Here is a 16,271-nt window from a genome sequence, read left to right as displayed (position 1 = left end):
GCGGCAGCTGCTGGTGTGGTGCAAGTGAAGGCAGAGCTTCCCCTGCACTTGGCTCAAGCAGAGACATGGACTTGGAAACCCCCTCAGCAACAAGCCCCACAGCCAGAAGGGATAGGAAACACCCTCCCTGCATGGCCCAGGGAGTTTGTGCCAGCACCGTACAAAAACACAGCTTTTAGGAGGAGGCTTGGGGATTGTTTAGGAGGAGGTTTAGAGGTTGTTTAAGATCCCGAGTGATGGGAAGTCCATCACCCTGATAAGGCGTGCCAGTGTTTGTTTTCTCCACTGCTGGGAAACTGAGCAGAGACTTGGATGTGCTCTCTGTAAAGATTAGATTTAGCCAGTAACAATTGCCCATCTGACGGATTTTACTATCCTTTGACCCAGAAAGTCAAAAAACTCCCCGTTTCCAGTGTCTTTCTCATAACCACCTGTACCACGAGTGGTTTTGCTGGAATAAGAATGCAACCTGCAAATTTTTTTGTAAGTTTGCCCAGCATTAGGAATGAGGCCTTTTTGGAGGAAAAGGAGAGTGCAAGCGTGCAGCTGGCTGCAGAGGTTGGGTCTCTCCAAACTCGTGGCTTTGGTGGTCAAACCCTTGTCTGTGGGTTTTGTGTATCCAGCTTGGGGTTTAGGATGGGAATATGGGCTTTTGCCTTGACTCCTCCATCATGGTGTGTGGCCCAGAGGTTTAGCAGTGCCCCCCACCTGTGTGCAGCTGGAGTTTCACAGTGTGACCGTAGGATGGGCATGATCAGGAATAAGTGAGTTTCAACCTCTGAACTGTGGAGCTGGACGTTAGGTGAACCCAGAAAAGCCAGAAACACAGGAGGTATTTCGCAGTGCCACCCATCCATGGCTTCCCATGCTCCCGGCCAGCGGGCTGGTCTCCCCTTCCATCCCTCTCCCCTCACAGCCCTCAGCTTCCTTGCCCTGACCGCAGGTGCTGGTGAACCTCAATGACATCAACGACAACTGTCCCACCTTCCCCCGGCCCTACGAGGGTCCCTTCGACGTCACGGAAGGGCAGCCCGGCCCACGGGTCTGGACCTTCCTGGCCCACGACGGCGACTCGGGGCCCAGCGGGCAAGTGGAGTACAGCATCGTCGCCGGGGACCCCCTGGGTGAGTGGGGACACAAAGGGGCACAGTCTGCCCTGCTGGCTGCCCCCCTTGGAGGGGCCTGACTCAGGGAGTGCGGGGGGCGGAAGTTTCAGAAAAGCCATCGTCCCTCCAAGCAGCTGCTTCTGCGGATTCAGCCTTTCGACACCAGGAAATCCTGTTCTGAGCAACAGGAAACTTAACCTGTTCGTGGCCAGGCAGGGAGGGGGTGACCGGGGCTTGTGCAAGGGAGGGGGGGAAACCTGCCAAACAATGAAGGCAAAAAAAAAAAAAAAAAAGAAAATCAAAAAGGCAAAGAAGCAAACCGCAGAAAGAGAAACCTCACCCCTGTGGGGTTTACAGGGTGTTTGGGCACTGAATTGCTGTGCCGGCACCCTGGGGCAGGTGGCAGAGGAGCGGTGGGCATCCCTAACCGTGGGGACATGGGGCTGTCCCTCTGTGAAGGGGGGGTGTGATCTCAGTCCAGGAATCTGGAAGGCAGAGCTCAACTGACCCCACTGCAAAGCCTTTCCAGAACAACCAGGGCGCGACCCCTCAGCTTGTGGGGAGCCTGTGCTGTGTGGCCCACCTTGCTGTGGCCATCACAGGGCATGCAGGGGCTGTTGACATCTTCAGAAAGGCGCAGAAAAGGGGCACAGGCACCCCTTATTTGGGCATTCACCCCCTCCCCTGCAGTAGCACAGTCCCCAGCTACCACAGTCCTCCCATATGTGCAGTAAAGGGGCACGGGTTTGTCCCCAAACCTACCGTGGTGCCCCTGCCCCAGCTCCCAGACAAGCCATTTTTTGGGGGAGCCAGGCCATTTTCAGGGGCACAGCACAAGCCAGGGACCCACTGTCTCTGGCAGGGGAATTTGTCATCTCCCCGGTGGAAGGAGAGTTGCGGGTGCGGAAGGATGCGGAGCTGGACCGCGAGAACATCCCCTTCTATAACCTCACCATCGCCGCCCGGGACCGGGGGGTGCCTCCCCTCAGCTCCACGGTGAGTTCCCTGGGGTGGCACCAGGGGCTGTGGGGTGTCGTTCCCCGCTTCCCAGATCCTTCCCTCTGGTCTCTGTCTTCATTCTCCTCTCCTCCTGCTCCTCCTCCTCCTCCTTGTCCCTGGGGCCTTCCCCCCTCAGCCTGGGGGGGTGCAAGGAGAGGATGGGATATGAAAATAAGTGCCAAATGCCTGCCCTGCTTCTCCCCCCCCGGCAGATCCTGGTGGGTGTCCGCGTGCTGGACATCAACGACAACGACCCCGTGCTCCTCAACCTCCCGATGAACATCACCCTCAGCGAGAACGCCCCCGTCTCCAGCTTCGTCACCCGCGTCCTGGCCCGGGACGCCGACCAGGGGCCCAACGCCCTCCTGACCTTCGACATCACCGCGGGCAACACCGAGAACGCCTTCTACATCAACAGCACCGTACGCCCCGGGGGGTGGGATGGTGGGCAGCCCCCCGGCCCCAGAGCCCCGCCTTCCCTGGGCACCCGCGGGATCCGTGTCCTGGCAGAAGTATTCCTCACATTCCTTGGGCGTTTTCTCTCCCTTTTTTTTTCCCCGGATAGAGTGGCATTGTCTACGTAAACCGCCCGCTGGACAGGGAGAGGGTGGCAGAGTACAGGCTGACCATCACAGTGAAGGACAACCCCGAGAACATCCGCAATGCCAGGCGGGTAATTATGGACACTGCCGGGACCTCCAGTGGTGGCTGGTGGGGGAAAGGGGGTCCCTGCCATGGCTAAAAACAGACTGCATTTACCCACAGCGCGTTTCCAGTAGCAACCCCAGCCCCAAAAAGCATCCGGGGGTCACAAAGAGGGGGCTACAATGCCACCCGCAGCAGAGAACAGGACAAGTAGGATTTAGGGCAAGCCCAGGATCACTTGTTGACTCCATGCAACTGCAGTGGGTGTCATGGAAGGTGGGACAAAGTTGGGCTGTAGAACTGGACAACCACAAGGATACCAGAGCATCCTTTGTTTCTGCTGAGATGCCTCACACATCACCCTTTGGGGTGCAGGCTGGGAGGGGATGCCCAGCCCGGGGTGAGGGTCCCTGCACACCCTTGAGGGTGGTCCAGGGAGCACAACACCGTGATTGCACAGCTTTGACTGGGGGTGGGACAGGGGGAAGGCGAGCTCAAGGAAAGGACGTGACGGTCATCACCCCTCGTCCCAATTTTCCTTTAGGATTTTGACCTGCTGGTCATTTCCGTAGCGGACGAGAATGACAACCGCCCCCTCTTCACCCAGAGCTCCTACCAAGCTGAGGTGATGGAGAACTCACCTCCGGGTAGGTCTCCCTTCACTCCCTTATGTAGCTCCTGGAGACTCCCTTTGTGGCTGGGTGAGGGGAGTTGTCTCCTGGACGTGGTGAAGGGGGCACAGCTCTGACCAGGGCGAGGCTGCAGGCCAGTGGGACAGGGATTCTGAGTTCCTGGGACTCCTGCTGACTGCCCAGGGAGGTCAGCCTTGAGGAGGGGCCATACTGCTGGTGAAAACCCTTCCTAGCACAGGTCAGAAATGGGCCCCACTTGGGAACTGCTCAGTTGCAGAGGGCAAGGGGTGCCCGGGGCCTGAAGTGAGCCCTCAGGGCAGCCTTGAGGGCATCGACCTCCCCAGCATCCCTGCAGGGGGTGGGCTGCTGTGTCTCCATCACCTGGATCCACCTTGCTCCAGGGGTTAGAGATTAAAGAGTCCAGCCTGTCCAGGTAGAGTTTTCCCAGACAAAGAGTTAGAAATGCTGGGGTTTTTTTTCTCTTTTACCTTCCTGCCATTTAAATCACTCCCTGCTCCAAGACCTCAGGTGTCCTGTCCCACCATTGTGGGACATCCCAGGCGAACGGTTGGTGTGCCTCCAGGTGACACCCTCGGCAGCAGGGTGTTGGTGCTGCCCTCTCTGATGGATGTGTCTGTCTGCTTGTTTTTAGCTGGATGTCCCACCACCTCTCCTGGGCTCACGAGTCGGTCTGCAAGGCTGCAGCAGCTCCCCCCCAACTGCCTCGTGCCCCGCGAGGCCTCGCTCTGTCACCTCCTCCATCCATTCATTGCTGTCCCTCATGTGTCACCAGGGTGGGAGGGGGGCTCAGCAGGAGGCTGCCACCCACCCTAATGCTTATCATCTCATCCAGGGACTCTGATCACGATGCTCAGTGGGCCCATCCTAGCTCTGGATGCTGACCAGGGCAGCAACGCTGTGGTCACCTATCAGCTCCTGAAGTCATCCCTGGACATCTTTATTATTGACAGCAAGACAGGTGGGGTGGCTCAGCTGGTCCCTGTCCCCAGCCCAGAGCCACCAGGCACAGCTGGGTTCTGTCACCAGGCTTTTCCCTTTCTCTAGGTGTTGTTTCGGTGAAGGCCGGTGCTGTGATAGACCGAGAGGCTTTGCTGGACCCTCACCTGGAGTTCACACTGGTGGCTCACGATGTGGGGGGGCTGAACAGCACTGCCAGCCTGACAGTGACCATCCTGGATGACAACGACAACCACCCCGTCTTCCGGCCAGCGTTCATCACAGCGCGGCTGTTGGAAAACAGCCCCCCAGGTCAGGACTGGATGCGAGGGTGGGCAATGGGGAGACCTGGGTGTCCCCCTGGGACTGTGAAGATCCAGATCCCAGCGTCAGCAGTGGACCAGGATGGGGTTGAAGGGAAAATCTGGGAACTGGGGCTGCCCACGTTGCTTGATGGTATTTGCCTTGGGACCGAGGGATGCCCTCCAACCCTCGCTTGAGAGGGCTGTGTCCCACCTTTCCAGGCTTCTCCGTCCTCCAGGTGACAGCCACGGATGCTGACAGCGGCCTCAACCAACAGCTGGACTACCGGATAGAGAGCGGCGGCCAGGACAGGTTCCTGATTGAGGGCAGCACGGGGGTGATCCGCGTGGCCCACGCCACCATCGACCGGGAGGAGCGGGATTCCTACCGGCTGGCGGTGGTGGCCGTGGACCAGGGCACACCGGCGCTCTCGGGCACCGCCACCGTCAGCATCGTCATCGACGACATCAACGACTGCCGGCCCGAGTTCGTCAACCCCATCCAGACGGTCAGCGTGCCCGAGTCAGCTGCCCCTGGCACCGTGGTGGCCCAGGTGACTGCCATCGACCGGGACCTCCACCCTCGCCTGGAGTACTACCTGCTGGAGATCGTGGCCCGCGATGACACGGACGCGCTGGTGCCTGAGCAGCAGGGAGCGTTCACGGTGGATTTTAGGACAGGTAGGAGAGCGGGAAGGGCGGCACAGGCAGTGTGGACCCCTCTCCTCGTTTCTGCTTCTTCTTGTTCTTCTTCTCTGCCTGGAGGTAGGTGTCCAAGGCATGGGGAGATGCCTCTCCTGCCTCCCCACTCTCCTCTTCCAGCTGTCCTGTCTCACCCTGCCCTGTCTTCTCTTGACTGACTGACTGACTAAACTAACCCCTTTCTTTCTTTTCCGGCTCTCAACCTGCCAGGTTTGTCTCTGTGTCTGTGCTCATTTGTGTCTCTGTGCCATCCATCTCCCTCCATCTCAGCCATCTCCTCTGGCAGCCCTACTGCGGGCCGGGGGCTGCTCAGCCTTGGCAGACTGGACACAAACACCCTCACTGAGGGAGCAGAGGGGGCACTCTGGGATTGGAGGTGGGCTCTACTTTTGGGGAAGGAGAGCCAGGAGCTCCCCACATCTGTTTCTTGGAAGCACAAAGCTGATCCAGGAAAGAAAGATGCCCTTGTTGGAAAGGGTGCAGAACCAGGTTGTTAAAGATGCTGAGCTAAGGTGGATGGGGTTGTAAAGGGAAGCAGCAGCAGTTGCTCCAAGCCCCTCTTGGATGCACAACTGTGAGTGAGGGGATGTGAGAACCTGTTGGCTGGACAGAGCGGAGCAGACAGGAAGGCAGGAGGTGGAAAGCAGGGAGAGAGAAGCTGTCTCCCGTAGCTATCAAGAGTTTTTCCCATTTGGCCTTTGGAGAGGCAGGAGAACAAGTGCAGCCCAAGGTTGGTACACGCTTCCCGTGACATCCATCTTTTTGGGCTTCCCAGGAGCCGTGAAGGTCAAAACTCCCCTCAACCGTGAACTAGTGGCCTCCTACGAGCTCACCATCTCTGTCCACGACAATGCCAGCGAAGTCATCGACCGCTCAGTCAGTGTGCCCAATGGTAAGTGTGGGGACAGGGCTGGCAGCTGCCAGGGGCCCTTCCCAGGCACCAGTACAGCTTCTGTGTAGTCAGCAGCTGTCCCACCTTCCTCTCTATCCTAATCAGGGACAATTCCAGAGGGAGCAATCCCATCAGGTTCAGGTTCTCCCCTGAGCACTCCTTTAGAGAATGTCCCGGACATTCTGGGAATTGAGGGGACCATTTGCCCATAACTGTAACGTGGGAGACACCCATTTCTTCATTACCATCCCCACCATGTTTTGCCACCCTGTTCCTGGTAAATTCAGGTTAATTCTGTGGGTGAAGACACACACAGACCAGGAGTAGGTGCCCACAAACAGCTCAGGGTATAGTGGCTTTGGGGACTATTGCAATTTTTCGTGATGAACGAGCACCACTTGGCTCTCCTGGAGTTTTACACCTACAGCTTTACACCCTCCTTCCTCCTGTCCTTCCTTCTCTTCTCTTTCTCACTTGTTCTCTTTCTTCTTCCCCCTGTGGTGGTCACTGTGGCCACAGCCAAGCTGACAATCAACATCTTGGATGTCAATGACAACACACCCCGCTTCCGCCCCTTCGGGGTCACCTATTTCACCGAGAGGATCCTGGAAGGAGCCACGCAGGGCACCACACTCATCTCCATCTCAGCAGTGGACCCAGACAAAGGTGCCAATGGGCAGATCACCTACGAGCTGCTGAACCTCTCTCCGGAAGGTTATGCCTGTCTCGAGGACCAGTCGGCAGGTCGGTGACCTGGAGAGGTGGGAGTCTGGGGCAGGGTGGTGACCTGGGGCAGGTTTCTCATTTCAAGGTCTGCCGTCCTCCAGGGAAGGTCGTGGCCAACAGGACGGTGGACTACGAGGAGGTGCAGTGGCTGAACTTCACCGTCCGAGCTTCCGACAACGGCTCTCCCCGCAGATCCGCCGAGATCCCCGTGTACCTCCAGATCGTGGACATCAACGACAACAACCCTGTTTTCAGTCAACCATCCTACCAGGTGAGCTGGGCTCCCCTCTTAAACTCCACTAGGGGCTGGGCAGTGCCTACCAGGTGGGCTTCTCCAGGGGACACTTGCTCTTCCCCTCTGTCTGTGCCTGGAGCATTTGAAGAAGATGCTCAAGCTAGCAGTGGTCTCTGTGTGAACACCTTGCTCTGGGTCTGGCTGTGCCCACCCCTGGATGCCACCCTACACCCTTGGCTACTGCCCACTAAAAGAGCGCATGATGAACCAACCAGTCCTGCCTGCTCCCTTTGCTTGCAGAAAGCTGTCTTTGAGGATGTGCCGCTGGGGACGGTCATCCTGAGCGTCAAGGCCACTGATGCAGATTCTGGGCAGTTTGCTCTCATCCAGTACAGCCTGGGGGATGGAGAGGGCAAGTTTGGGATAAATCCCAACACGGTAAGGAGCCAGCCGAGGCTGGAACAGAGCGGGGAAAGGGAGGGGAGGCTGAAATGGTCCCAACTTCTGCCTTGCTCCCACACCTCACCTTCTACCCCTTCTCGAGTACCAGCTCTGCCAGACGAGGTCCACCTGAAGGTCTCTGTGTGCTGCAGGGTGACATCTACATCCTGTCAGCCCTGGATCGGGAGAAGAAGGATCACTACACACTGACAGCTGTGGCCAGGGACAACCCTGGGGACGTCTCCAGTAACCGCCGGGAGAACTCTGTGCAGGTAAGGGCTCTCCTCCTCCCACCAGCCTTTGTATGGTGGTACCAGCAAGAAGGTGATAAAACTGCATCTTTTTTCCTCAGTGGCTGGCATGGGGAGGAATTAGGCAGAGCAGATAACTCCAGGGGCTGTGGCATATGTGGTGCAGGGCACTTTGTGCCGCGGGGAGACAGCACGTCAGCAGGAGTGGACGGAGCAGGAGGGGCAGGGAAGGGTGACACTATTGTCTGCAAGTGCTCCAGCATGAATGGGGGCCCCAGCCGTGGCAGCCCCCATTGTTGGAGGCAGGAATTCAGCCAGCAGAGTTAAACAAATGGCAGGAAGGGTGCCGCGCTCCGGCAGCAGAGCTGCGTGTCACAGCAGGGGTGACAGCCCTGGGGGGCTGCCCAGCCTGCTCTAACCTCACATCACCCAGCTGGCTGTGCTTTGTCAAAGGTGCTGATCACAGTCCTGGACATCAATGACGTCAGGCCCCAGTTCAGCAAGAGCCACTTCAGCACCAGTGTCTACGAGAACGAGCCGGCGGGGACATCGGTGATCACCATGACCGCCACCGATCTGGACGAGGGGGACAGCGGCGTGGTGACCTACAGCCTCGAGGGTCCTGGAGCAGGTGGGTCCTGGGGACCAGGGGCTCTTCCCCAGGGAGGAGGGTTGTGATGAGGGAGGAGACACAGGCTCCAAGCCCACCCCCTCATCTCCTGCAGTTGGTTTGGAGCAACGTTCCACGCGCGCTCCCGGGAGCAATACTGAAAGCGTGAGGCTTTCGCTCCTGCTCCACGCTTCCTCATGGTGTGGGATATCAGGACTTTGCCTGCCTTTATCCTGCAGCCCAGCCTTAGTTTATCATTGTCTCCCCCACCCCAGCAGGACTTGCTATGTACACAAGCGTGTCTTGGAGCAAACTCACTGCCTGCTTTAGGTGAGGACTAGGAAGGGCTAGGAGGTGTGGGTGGATAGTGACAGAGCCTGAAATCCTGTGCCTGCACACTGAGAAATTATAGAAATCAGGCAAAAGCCAGCATAAATGCAGAAGGGAATTGCAGAACATCCATTTTCCTGAGACCCATGGGCTCCTCTGGCTCTACTGTCCCAGCCAGGGCAGGAGTGAAACAGAGGGGTGACCGGGGAGTAGGACTGAGAGACAAGGATGTGTCAGAGGGCAGGGATGCTCTGAAAACCCTGAGACACCCCTGGCCTCAGGCAGCTGGCTCTTCTCCATCACCCCTTGACAGGGATTTCCCACCAGTGAGGAGTGTACTTCAACTGCTACACTCATTTCTAATAATTTATCTGGTGCCAAGTGTCCTGAGCCAGAGATGTGGGGTTTTTTCTGCCCCTAGAGGCTTTCAAGATCAATAAAGACTCCGGGCTTATCACGTCCCGGCGGCGCCTGCAGTCCTACGAGCGGTTCAACCTGACTGTGGTGGCCACGGACAAGGGGCACCCCCCTCTCTGGGGGACCACCCTGCTTCACATCGAGGTCATCGACATCAACGACAACCGCCCCGTCTTCGTCCGCCCACCCAACGGCACCATCCTGCACATCAAGGAGGTAAACCCCGTGAGAGGCAGCAGGGTTGTGGCATGCTGAGGCTGGCCAGGGGCACTCCTGCCTCTCAGCAGCAAAATTCAATCTCCAGTCTCCACTGGGGATGGAACGAGACCTTGATTTGGCAAGAGGGTTTGGGTCGTGGGGCTCGGCGTTCGAAAACAGCCTCTCTCCGTACGTGTGAACGGGGATGCTGGGGCAGTTTTGGGGAACAGAAACCCCTGCAGCACTCAAAATAAGTGAACAGTCAGCCGCTGCGTGCGGAGCCTGTTTATAAACATGGGCTGGAAATGCTGACATTTAGGATGTTTCTCCTTTCTGGGAAGCAGGGCTTGACTCAGCCAGTCCCCAGTGCATGCACGGAGCACCCACCCTGCCGAAGGGAATCACAGCTCCCACCTGGGCTTTGGGTAGTGGCAGCTTGCTGATCTCCAAACCCAAGGGGTTTTGGACCCAGGGGGTTTGGAGGGGCTGGAGGGGAGCAAGGGGCTCAGGTGCAATGCTGAAGGGCTGTTTGTGTGCAAGCAGGAGATCCCCCTGCGGTCCAACGTCTACGAGGTCTATGCCACGGACAAAGACGAGGGTCTCAACGGAGTGGTGCTCTACAACCTGCTGAAAACCGGGGCAGGGAACAAAGACTGGGAGTATTTCAGCATCGACTCGGTCAGCGGGCTGATCCAGACGGCCATGCGGCTGGACCGGGAGAAGCAGGCGGTGTACAATGTGAGCCAGGAGAGGGGGCCAGGGCAGTCCTTGAGCCTGTGGGTCCAGTGTGGGGCTGGTGGGATGCAGGTGATGTGGTGGGCGCGGGGCCAGCTGCCACAGTTGTGAGGATATCACACCTTAGCAGGAGCTGGGTGGTTCTCATGTGCCATCGGGGAGTTTCATCCTGGTGGGCCAACTTCCCTCTTAAATCCCCCCAATATCCCAGGCCAAAGGCACAGGACGGCCCTTTTGCCTCTCTCCCCAGCTGATCATCGTGGCCTGTGACCAGGGCCAGCCCCCCTACGAGACCATGCAGCCCCTCCAGGTCGCGCTCGATGACATCGATGACAACGAGCCCATGTTCTTCAGGCCACCCGTAAGGCACCGGGATGGAGGGGGCAGGACGCAGGGGATGCAGGGGTGGTGGGGGCAAGCACAGCCGGGCATCCCCAGGGTGGGGGAGCACGGTGGGATTTGCCCGCTTCTATTTGAAGCGGCCTCAGTGCTCACAACACTCCTTTCTCCCGGGGGCTCTGGCAGAGGGACAGCCCCCAGTACCAGGCACTCTCCGTCCCCGAGCACTCGCGGCCGGGCACCGTGGTGGGCAACGTCACCGGGGCGGTGGACGCGGATGAGGGCTCCAACGCCATCGTCTACTACTTCATAGCGGGTGGGTGCTGAGATGGCAGCTCTGTGCCCCCCCTGCACCCCCCTCACCAAGAGTCTCCATTACTCCCCCATCATCTCCTTGCTGCCTCTCTGCCCTGGTCAGTGGGCGAGGTGGCGTTTTGGAAACGCAGGGCCCAAAGGGGACTTAGTGGGGTCCCCTTTCTACATTCAGCTGGTAATCAGGACAGCAACTTCCAGCTGAGCCGAGAGGGGAAGCTGAAGGTCTTGCGAGACCTGGACCGGGAGAAGGAGCCATACTACTCCATCATTGTCAAAGCATCCAGCCAGAGGAACTGGTCCCCTCCCCGGGGCCAGCAGACAGACAGAGCCCAGCTCTGGGACCTCAGCGAGGACCTGACCCTTCAGGAGGTGCGGATCTTCCTGGACGACATCAACGACCAGTCCCCCCAGTTCACCAAGTCGGAGTACACGGCAGGTAAGGGGTGCCAGGGGCTGGGGGGGGAGCACCAGGAGCCAGAGATCCATCGAAGAAAATGCAGCAGGATGGTGGGACAGCGAGAGCCAGCCCGGCCCCAAGTCCCTTTCCCATCTCTCCCTCAAAGGGGTTGCCACGGATGCCAAGGTGGGATCGGAGCTGATCAGAGTGGTCGCGGTGGACGCCGATGTGGGCAATAACAGCCTGGTCCTCTACAACATCCTGGGCATCCGCTACATCAAGCAGCACTCCAATGACTCTGAGGAGGTGGCCAACATCTTCAGCATCGGTGGGTGCCCTGCATGCCACTGGAGCACAGGGCCTTGGCCAGAGACATCCCTATGGCCAACAAAGATGTCCCCATGGCTGGGTCACTGATCCTGGGCTTGCAACCGTCCATCCCCCAGGAACCCTGGATGGGATCCTGCGAACCTTCGACCTCTTCACGGCCTACAACCCCGGCTACTTCGTGGTGGACATCATGGCCTCTGACCTGGTGGGCCACAACGACACGGCCGTCGTGGGGATTTACATCCTGCGGGATGACCAGCGGGTCAAAATCATCATCAACGAGATCCCCGACAAAGTCAGGCAGTTCGAGGAGGAGTTCATCAGCCTGCTCTCCAACATCACGGGTGCCATCGTCAACACGGATGATGTGCAGGTAACCATCCGCCTGGGAGGCTGCTTTGAGGAGTAGGTGACCCCCTCCTAGATGCTGCTTGGGAGGTCTCCTGTGTGGGAGTCCTGTCTGTAAGCCACAGACTTACCCTGAGCCCTGAAGGTGATGGATTGGATCCAAGGGGTCCAGACCGATGCTTTTGAGGGTCTCCTGCCACCTCGAGCACACCTCGGGGCACACCCGGGAGGAGACACCTCTCCCGCACTCGCAGACCCTGTTGTGTCTCCCCAGTTCCACGTTGACAAGAAAGGGCGGGTGAACTTCGCGCAGACGGAGCTGCTGATCCACGTGGTGAACAGGGAGACCAACCGCATCCTGGACGTGGAGCGGTACGTCCCCTGGCCCATCACACAGCCCGTGGGGCCCTGGGGACCCTCGTTAATGTCAAGATGCCCAAGCAACCCTTCTCTTCCCAGGGTTATTCAGATGATAGACGAGAACAAGGAGCAGCTGAGGAATCTCTTCAGGAACTACAACGTGCTGGACGTGCAGCCTGCCATCACTGCCCGGGCGCCAGACGACCTCTCAGCTCTGCAGGTAGTGGCCTGGCTTGGGGCGGAGATGCTGCTCGAAGGCGGGACCACATTCCTTCTGGTGGGGACTGGAGAGATGTTTCACCCTTGTAATTTTGGGTGTGTGCCCACCACTGGGTCCTGGCTCTGTGCCGGAGGTTTGCCACCTCCCCTCTGTCTCTCTCAGATGGCAATCATCGTGCTGGCCGTCCTGCTCTTCCTGGCTGCCATGCTCTTCATCCTCATGAACTGGTACTACAGGACAGTGTGAGTAACACCCAAGCTCTGCCCCACCAGCTGCAGTGTCCCTATAGGTTGGGACCCACGTGGCTGCTCCTAGCCCTGGAAATGCCAGCAAGCGAAGGAGAGGGCATGGGCTTCCCAACACCTCTCCTTCCAAAATACACCATTTTAATACTGACAGCACCTCTCCCCTTCATGCTCACCAGCCCTATGGTATCCCCGTGTGAAGGGTTATGGCAAATCTGTGTGTCACTCATCCTTTCCAGCATCTTCCTCATTTTCCATCCTGATTCGCTGTGTTTCTTTTGCAGGCACAAAAGGAAACTGAAAGCCATAGTGGCTGGCTCCACCGGTGAGCAGTGTTTGGGGTGTCCTGGCTGCATGAGAGAGGGGGTGCATGCAGAGCACAGAGGGGGAGCACGGGGAGAGCAGGGCATGCCTCAGCAGCGATCCTGCCCAGCGAGACGCAGTGGTGGGAGGCTTTTCCCAGCATCCAGGCTTTGCATTATCAGCCACATCCCTGAGTGTTTCTCACACCACTGGTGCCTTTTTGGTTGCCAAGTTTCCCTCCCTAGTAAAGAAGTGTCACCCTGTGATTTGCTGCTCAGCCCACTGACGTGCTGTGCTGTAACCACCATCCTTGCCTTTTGTAGGGAACAGAGGCTTCATGGACATCATGGACATGCCAAACACCAACAAGTACTCCTTTGATGGGTGAGTGCTTCCCTTCCTCTCCAATGAGCAATCTCCTGGGGTTGCTGGCTGCTCCCAAGAGAGGGATGCCTGCATTTTGCAGCCAGGGGTGTTTGGAGGTGAAGAGGTGAAGTCCCGCTGCTCTTCTCCGTGTGGAGTGGGGCTGTGGCCCTGGGACATGTGGTTGTCTCGAGAGCTTTCAAAGCTAAAAAAAAATTGTGCTTTCTCCTGTGACTCCCATCTCTGCAAATCCTGGCCAGGTTTGGAGGAAGCAGGGGCAGGTGTTGGCACACAGGTGGATCCAGAGCAGCTGAATTCATACCTGCGCAGGGCAGGAGGAGGCAGCACAACCTCAGCATCTGGGTTCTGGATGGGGTCAGGGATGCTGCTGCTCTTTGCCTGCGCTGATGGCTGTTCCTCTCCCCTGGGCAGGGCCAACCCGGTGTGGCTGGACCCCTTCTGCAGGAACATGGAGCTGGCGGCGCAGGCGGAGCACGAGGACGACCTGCCCGAGAACCTGAGCGAGATCACCGACCTCTGGAACAGCCCTGCCCGCACCCACGTGAGGCACAGCCCCCCCCCCGCCAGGACACCTCTCCCCACGCCTGTGTCACCTGTGCCACCTCCTCAGCCGCTCTCTCCTCCCGCAGGGGACCTTCGGGAGAGAGCCTTCCGCCGCCAAGCCCGAGGATGACCGCTACCTGCGCGCAGCCATCCAGGAGTACGACAACATCGCCAAGCTGGGGCAGATCATGCGGGAGGGGCCCATCAAGGTGAGTGTTGGCTGCGGGCATCCCCCGCCAAGGGGCCTTCTCCTACTGCTACGCCTTCCAGGTTCGCAGCGGCGGCGCCGGAGGGTGATGTCGCTCCAGAAACCGCTGGGATGAGGCCCAGCCTCCCTCCCACCAAACTGTGGTCCCCTGGGTAACCCCCCCGTCTCTCCCCCTCCAACCCAGGGCACTCTCCTGAAGGTGGTCCTGGATGATTACATGCGCTTGAAAAAGCTCTTTGCCCAGCGGATGGTGCATAAGGCCACCTCCAGTCAGGGGGACCGCTCCTCGGTCTCGGAGGTAGAGGGGTGTGCGTGGGCGTGGGGAGGTGCTTGCCGTGCCCTCTGGGATGCAGTGTGTCTTCCCGGTCCCACAGGCTGCAGTCGCTCCCCGTGGCCTCGATCCCCATCACCCCGTGGTCCCCCCGTTCTCTTCTTGGCCAAAATGAGCCAGGTGTTGGTTTTCCACCGAGGCTGCTGGTTCCCCACAGCGCCCCAGCTCTCATGACCCTCTGTGTTTCCTCTGAGCATCAGCAGCACCTTCTCCCCTCGTCTGTCCCTCCTGAAGGAGGCCCCCTCCTCTTTGTGGGGCGAGGTCTGTCCATCGGCTCTTCACCTGTGCCAAGGTTGGCCAAAGCTGTGGGGGGACATCTTCCCTCCCTTCTGCTCTTCTGAGCCTATCAACCCAGCAGGTTTTTGAGGCAAAAAAGGTTGGGATGGAGGGTGCTGTTGTAGGAAGGCTGGTGTGGGGAGAAGCAAGTCCTTCTGCAGCCTTCCACTCCTTCACGGGGAGCAAAACAAGGGGCAAAGAGAGCAGAGGAGAGCAGTGGGATGGGAGATGCCTTTCAACCCTTCTGCCCTCCATTCATCCACACCTTTGTCCCCCTCCAGCACCTTCAACTCCTTTCCCTGTCTGTCTTCTGCCCCACCACCCTCATACATAACCCCAAATCCCAGCCTGGGTCCAAACTCCTCCTTGGCCACTGCGGGAACTGCTGCAGGACACACAGCCCAGCTGGCAGACAGTGCCTGAGCTGGGACATCCACCCAAGGATTGAGTGACCCAGCTGGAGATCATCTCCTGGTGATCCCTCATCGCCATGCTCTGAGGGTGCTCCAGAAGAGGAGGGCCCATCCCTGCTGCTGGGCTCCAGCACTGCAGGAGGTTTGGAGCCAGGGGAGCCAGGAGCTACCCTGGCCACGGCAGTGATGCCCCCCACTCCGTGGCTCTTTTGCAGCTGATCCAGAAGGAGCTGGAGGAGGAGGAGGGGGAGCGCAGCCCCAGCCAGGGCAGCCTCCGCTTCCGACACAAGCAGCCGGTGGAGCTGAAGGGCCCCGACGGCATCCACGTGGTGCACGGCAGCACGGGCACGCTGCTCGCCTCCGACCTCAACAGCCTGCCCGAGGACGACCAGAAGGTGCTGGGTCGCTCGCTGGAGACTCTGACCGCCGACTGCGGGGGCTACAGCGACCACAACGCCCGCACCGAGTCGGCCAAGTCCACCCCCCTGCACAAGATGCGGGAGGTGATCATGGAGAGCCCTCTGGAGATCACCGAGTTATGACGAGCAGCGGCGGCAGCAGTGGCGGAGAGGGTGGTGGTGCTCCTCTAGGCAAGCCGGGGCCGGCAGGGATGAAGGCACAGACCAGGAGGGGCCGTGGTGGGGGCCAGGGGCACCCCGAGACCGGTGCTTGGCCCCCTCTTCCCCTGCAGAAGGAGTCCAGGCTAACCGGTGCGGATCGCTCCAGCAGCCTCGGAGAGCTTGGCCCCGGGAAAGGGCTCTCAGGACTGGAATGCTTTTACTCACCTGTCATTTATCCATGAAAGCATTAAATTTTTTTTTATTTTTCTTATTGAAACAAAAAGAAAAAAAAAAGTGGTTTTTTTTTTCTAAAAAAAAAAAAAAAAGGAAAAGAAAAGCTAAATGAATCCGATTGAGTCCAGACTGGATGTGGGGGGGGAAGGTGCAGTGAGGATGCAGATGATGTGCTGCTGCCGCAGCATCCTTGGGCCCAGGCTGGGGACAAGCAGCTGTCACATCTCAACCACAGGCACGGGGAGGGCTGGGGCAGTGCAGGGAGAGGCCGAGTCCTTTTTGGCATT

At 58.8% G+C, this 16,271-nt stretch overlaps 1 protein-coding gene across 1 annotated transcript in view; it reads left to right on the top strand.

Annotated features, from left to right (window-relative positions):
• CDH23 (cadherin related 23) overlaps positions 1-16,025 on the top strand; it is a 190,303-nt gene extending 174,278 nt beyond the window's left edge. Inside the window, exons 40-69 of the mRNA XM_027893374.1 lie at positions 944-1,124; positions 1,969-2,102; positions 2,318-2,527; positions 2,671-2,778; positions 3,295-3,397; positions 4,236-4,361; positions 4,448-4,651; positions 4,864-5,322; positions 6,119-6,235; positions 6,755-6,979; positions 7,063-7,232; positions 7,497-7,634; positions 7,790-7,909; positions 8,342-8,519; positions 9,250-9,461; positions 9,987-10,181; positions 10,429-10,539; positions 10,704-10,833; positions 11,005-11,268; positions 11,396-11,557; positions 11,676-11,932; positions 12,182-12,279; positions 12,367-12,487; positions 12,650-12,729; positions 13,017-13,057; positions 13,359-13,419; positions 13,831-13,960; positions 14,049-14,171; positions 14,355-14,468; positions 15,406-16,025. Coding sequence (XP_027749175.1) covers positions 944-1,124; positions 1,969-2,102; positions 2,318-2,527; positions 2,671-2,778; positions 3,295-3,397; positions 4,236-4,361; positions 4,448-4,651; positions 4,864-5,322; positions 6,119-6,235; positions 6,755-6,979; positions 7,063-7,232; positions 7,497-7,634; positions 7,790-7,909; positions 8,342-8,519; positions 9,250-9,461; positions 9,987-10,181; positions 10,429-10,539; positions 10,704-10,833; positions 11,005-11,268; positions 11,396-11,557; positions 11,676-11,932; positions 12,182-12,279; positions 12,367-12,487; positions 12,650-12,729; positions 13,017-13,057; positions 13,359-13,419; positions 13,831-13,960; positions 14,049-14,171; positions 14,355-14,468; positions 15,406-15,732 — 4,899 coding nt within the window. The 3' untranslated portion in view covers positions 15,733-16,025. The remainder of the gene's footprint in view (positions 1-943; positions 1,125-1,968; positions 2,103-2,317; positions 2,528-2,670; positions 2,779-3,294; positions 3,398-4,235; positions 4,362-4,447; positions 4,652-4,863; positions 5,323-6,118; positions 6,236-6,754; positions 6,980-7,062; positions 7,233-7,496; positions 7,635-7,789; positions 7,910-8,341; positions 8,520-9,249; positions 9,462-9,986; positions 10,182-10,428; positions 10,540-10,703; positions 10,834-11,004; positions 11,269-11,395; positions 11,558-11,675; positions 11,933-12,181; positions 12,280-12,366; positions 12,488-12,649; positions 12,730-13,016; positions 13,058-13,358; positions 13,420-13,830; positions 13,961-14,048; positions 14,172-14,354; positions 14,469-15,405) is intronic.
• The last annotated feature ends 246 nt before the right edge of the window (positions 16,026-16,271 follow it).

This window comes from Empidonax traillii, unplaced genomic scaffold (assembly GCF_003031625.1).
Source record: "Empidonax traillii isolate 1590-97213 ecotype Southwest subspecies unplaced genomic scaffold, ASM303162v1 scaffold387:size635111, whole genome shotgun sequence".
Classification (NCBI taxonomy): domain Eukaryota; kingdom Metazoa; phylum Chordata; class Aves; order Passeriformes; family Tyrannidae; genus Empidonax; species Empidonax traillii.
This window is presented reverse-complemented; position numbering and strand designations above follow the sequence as displayed.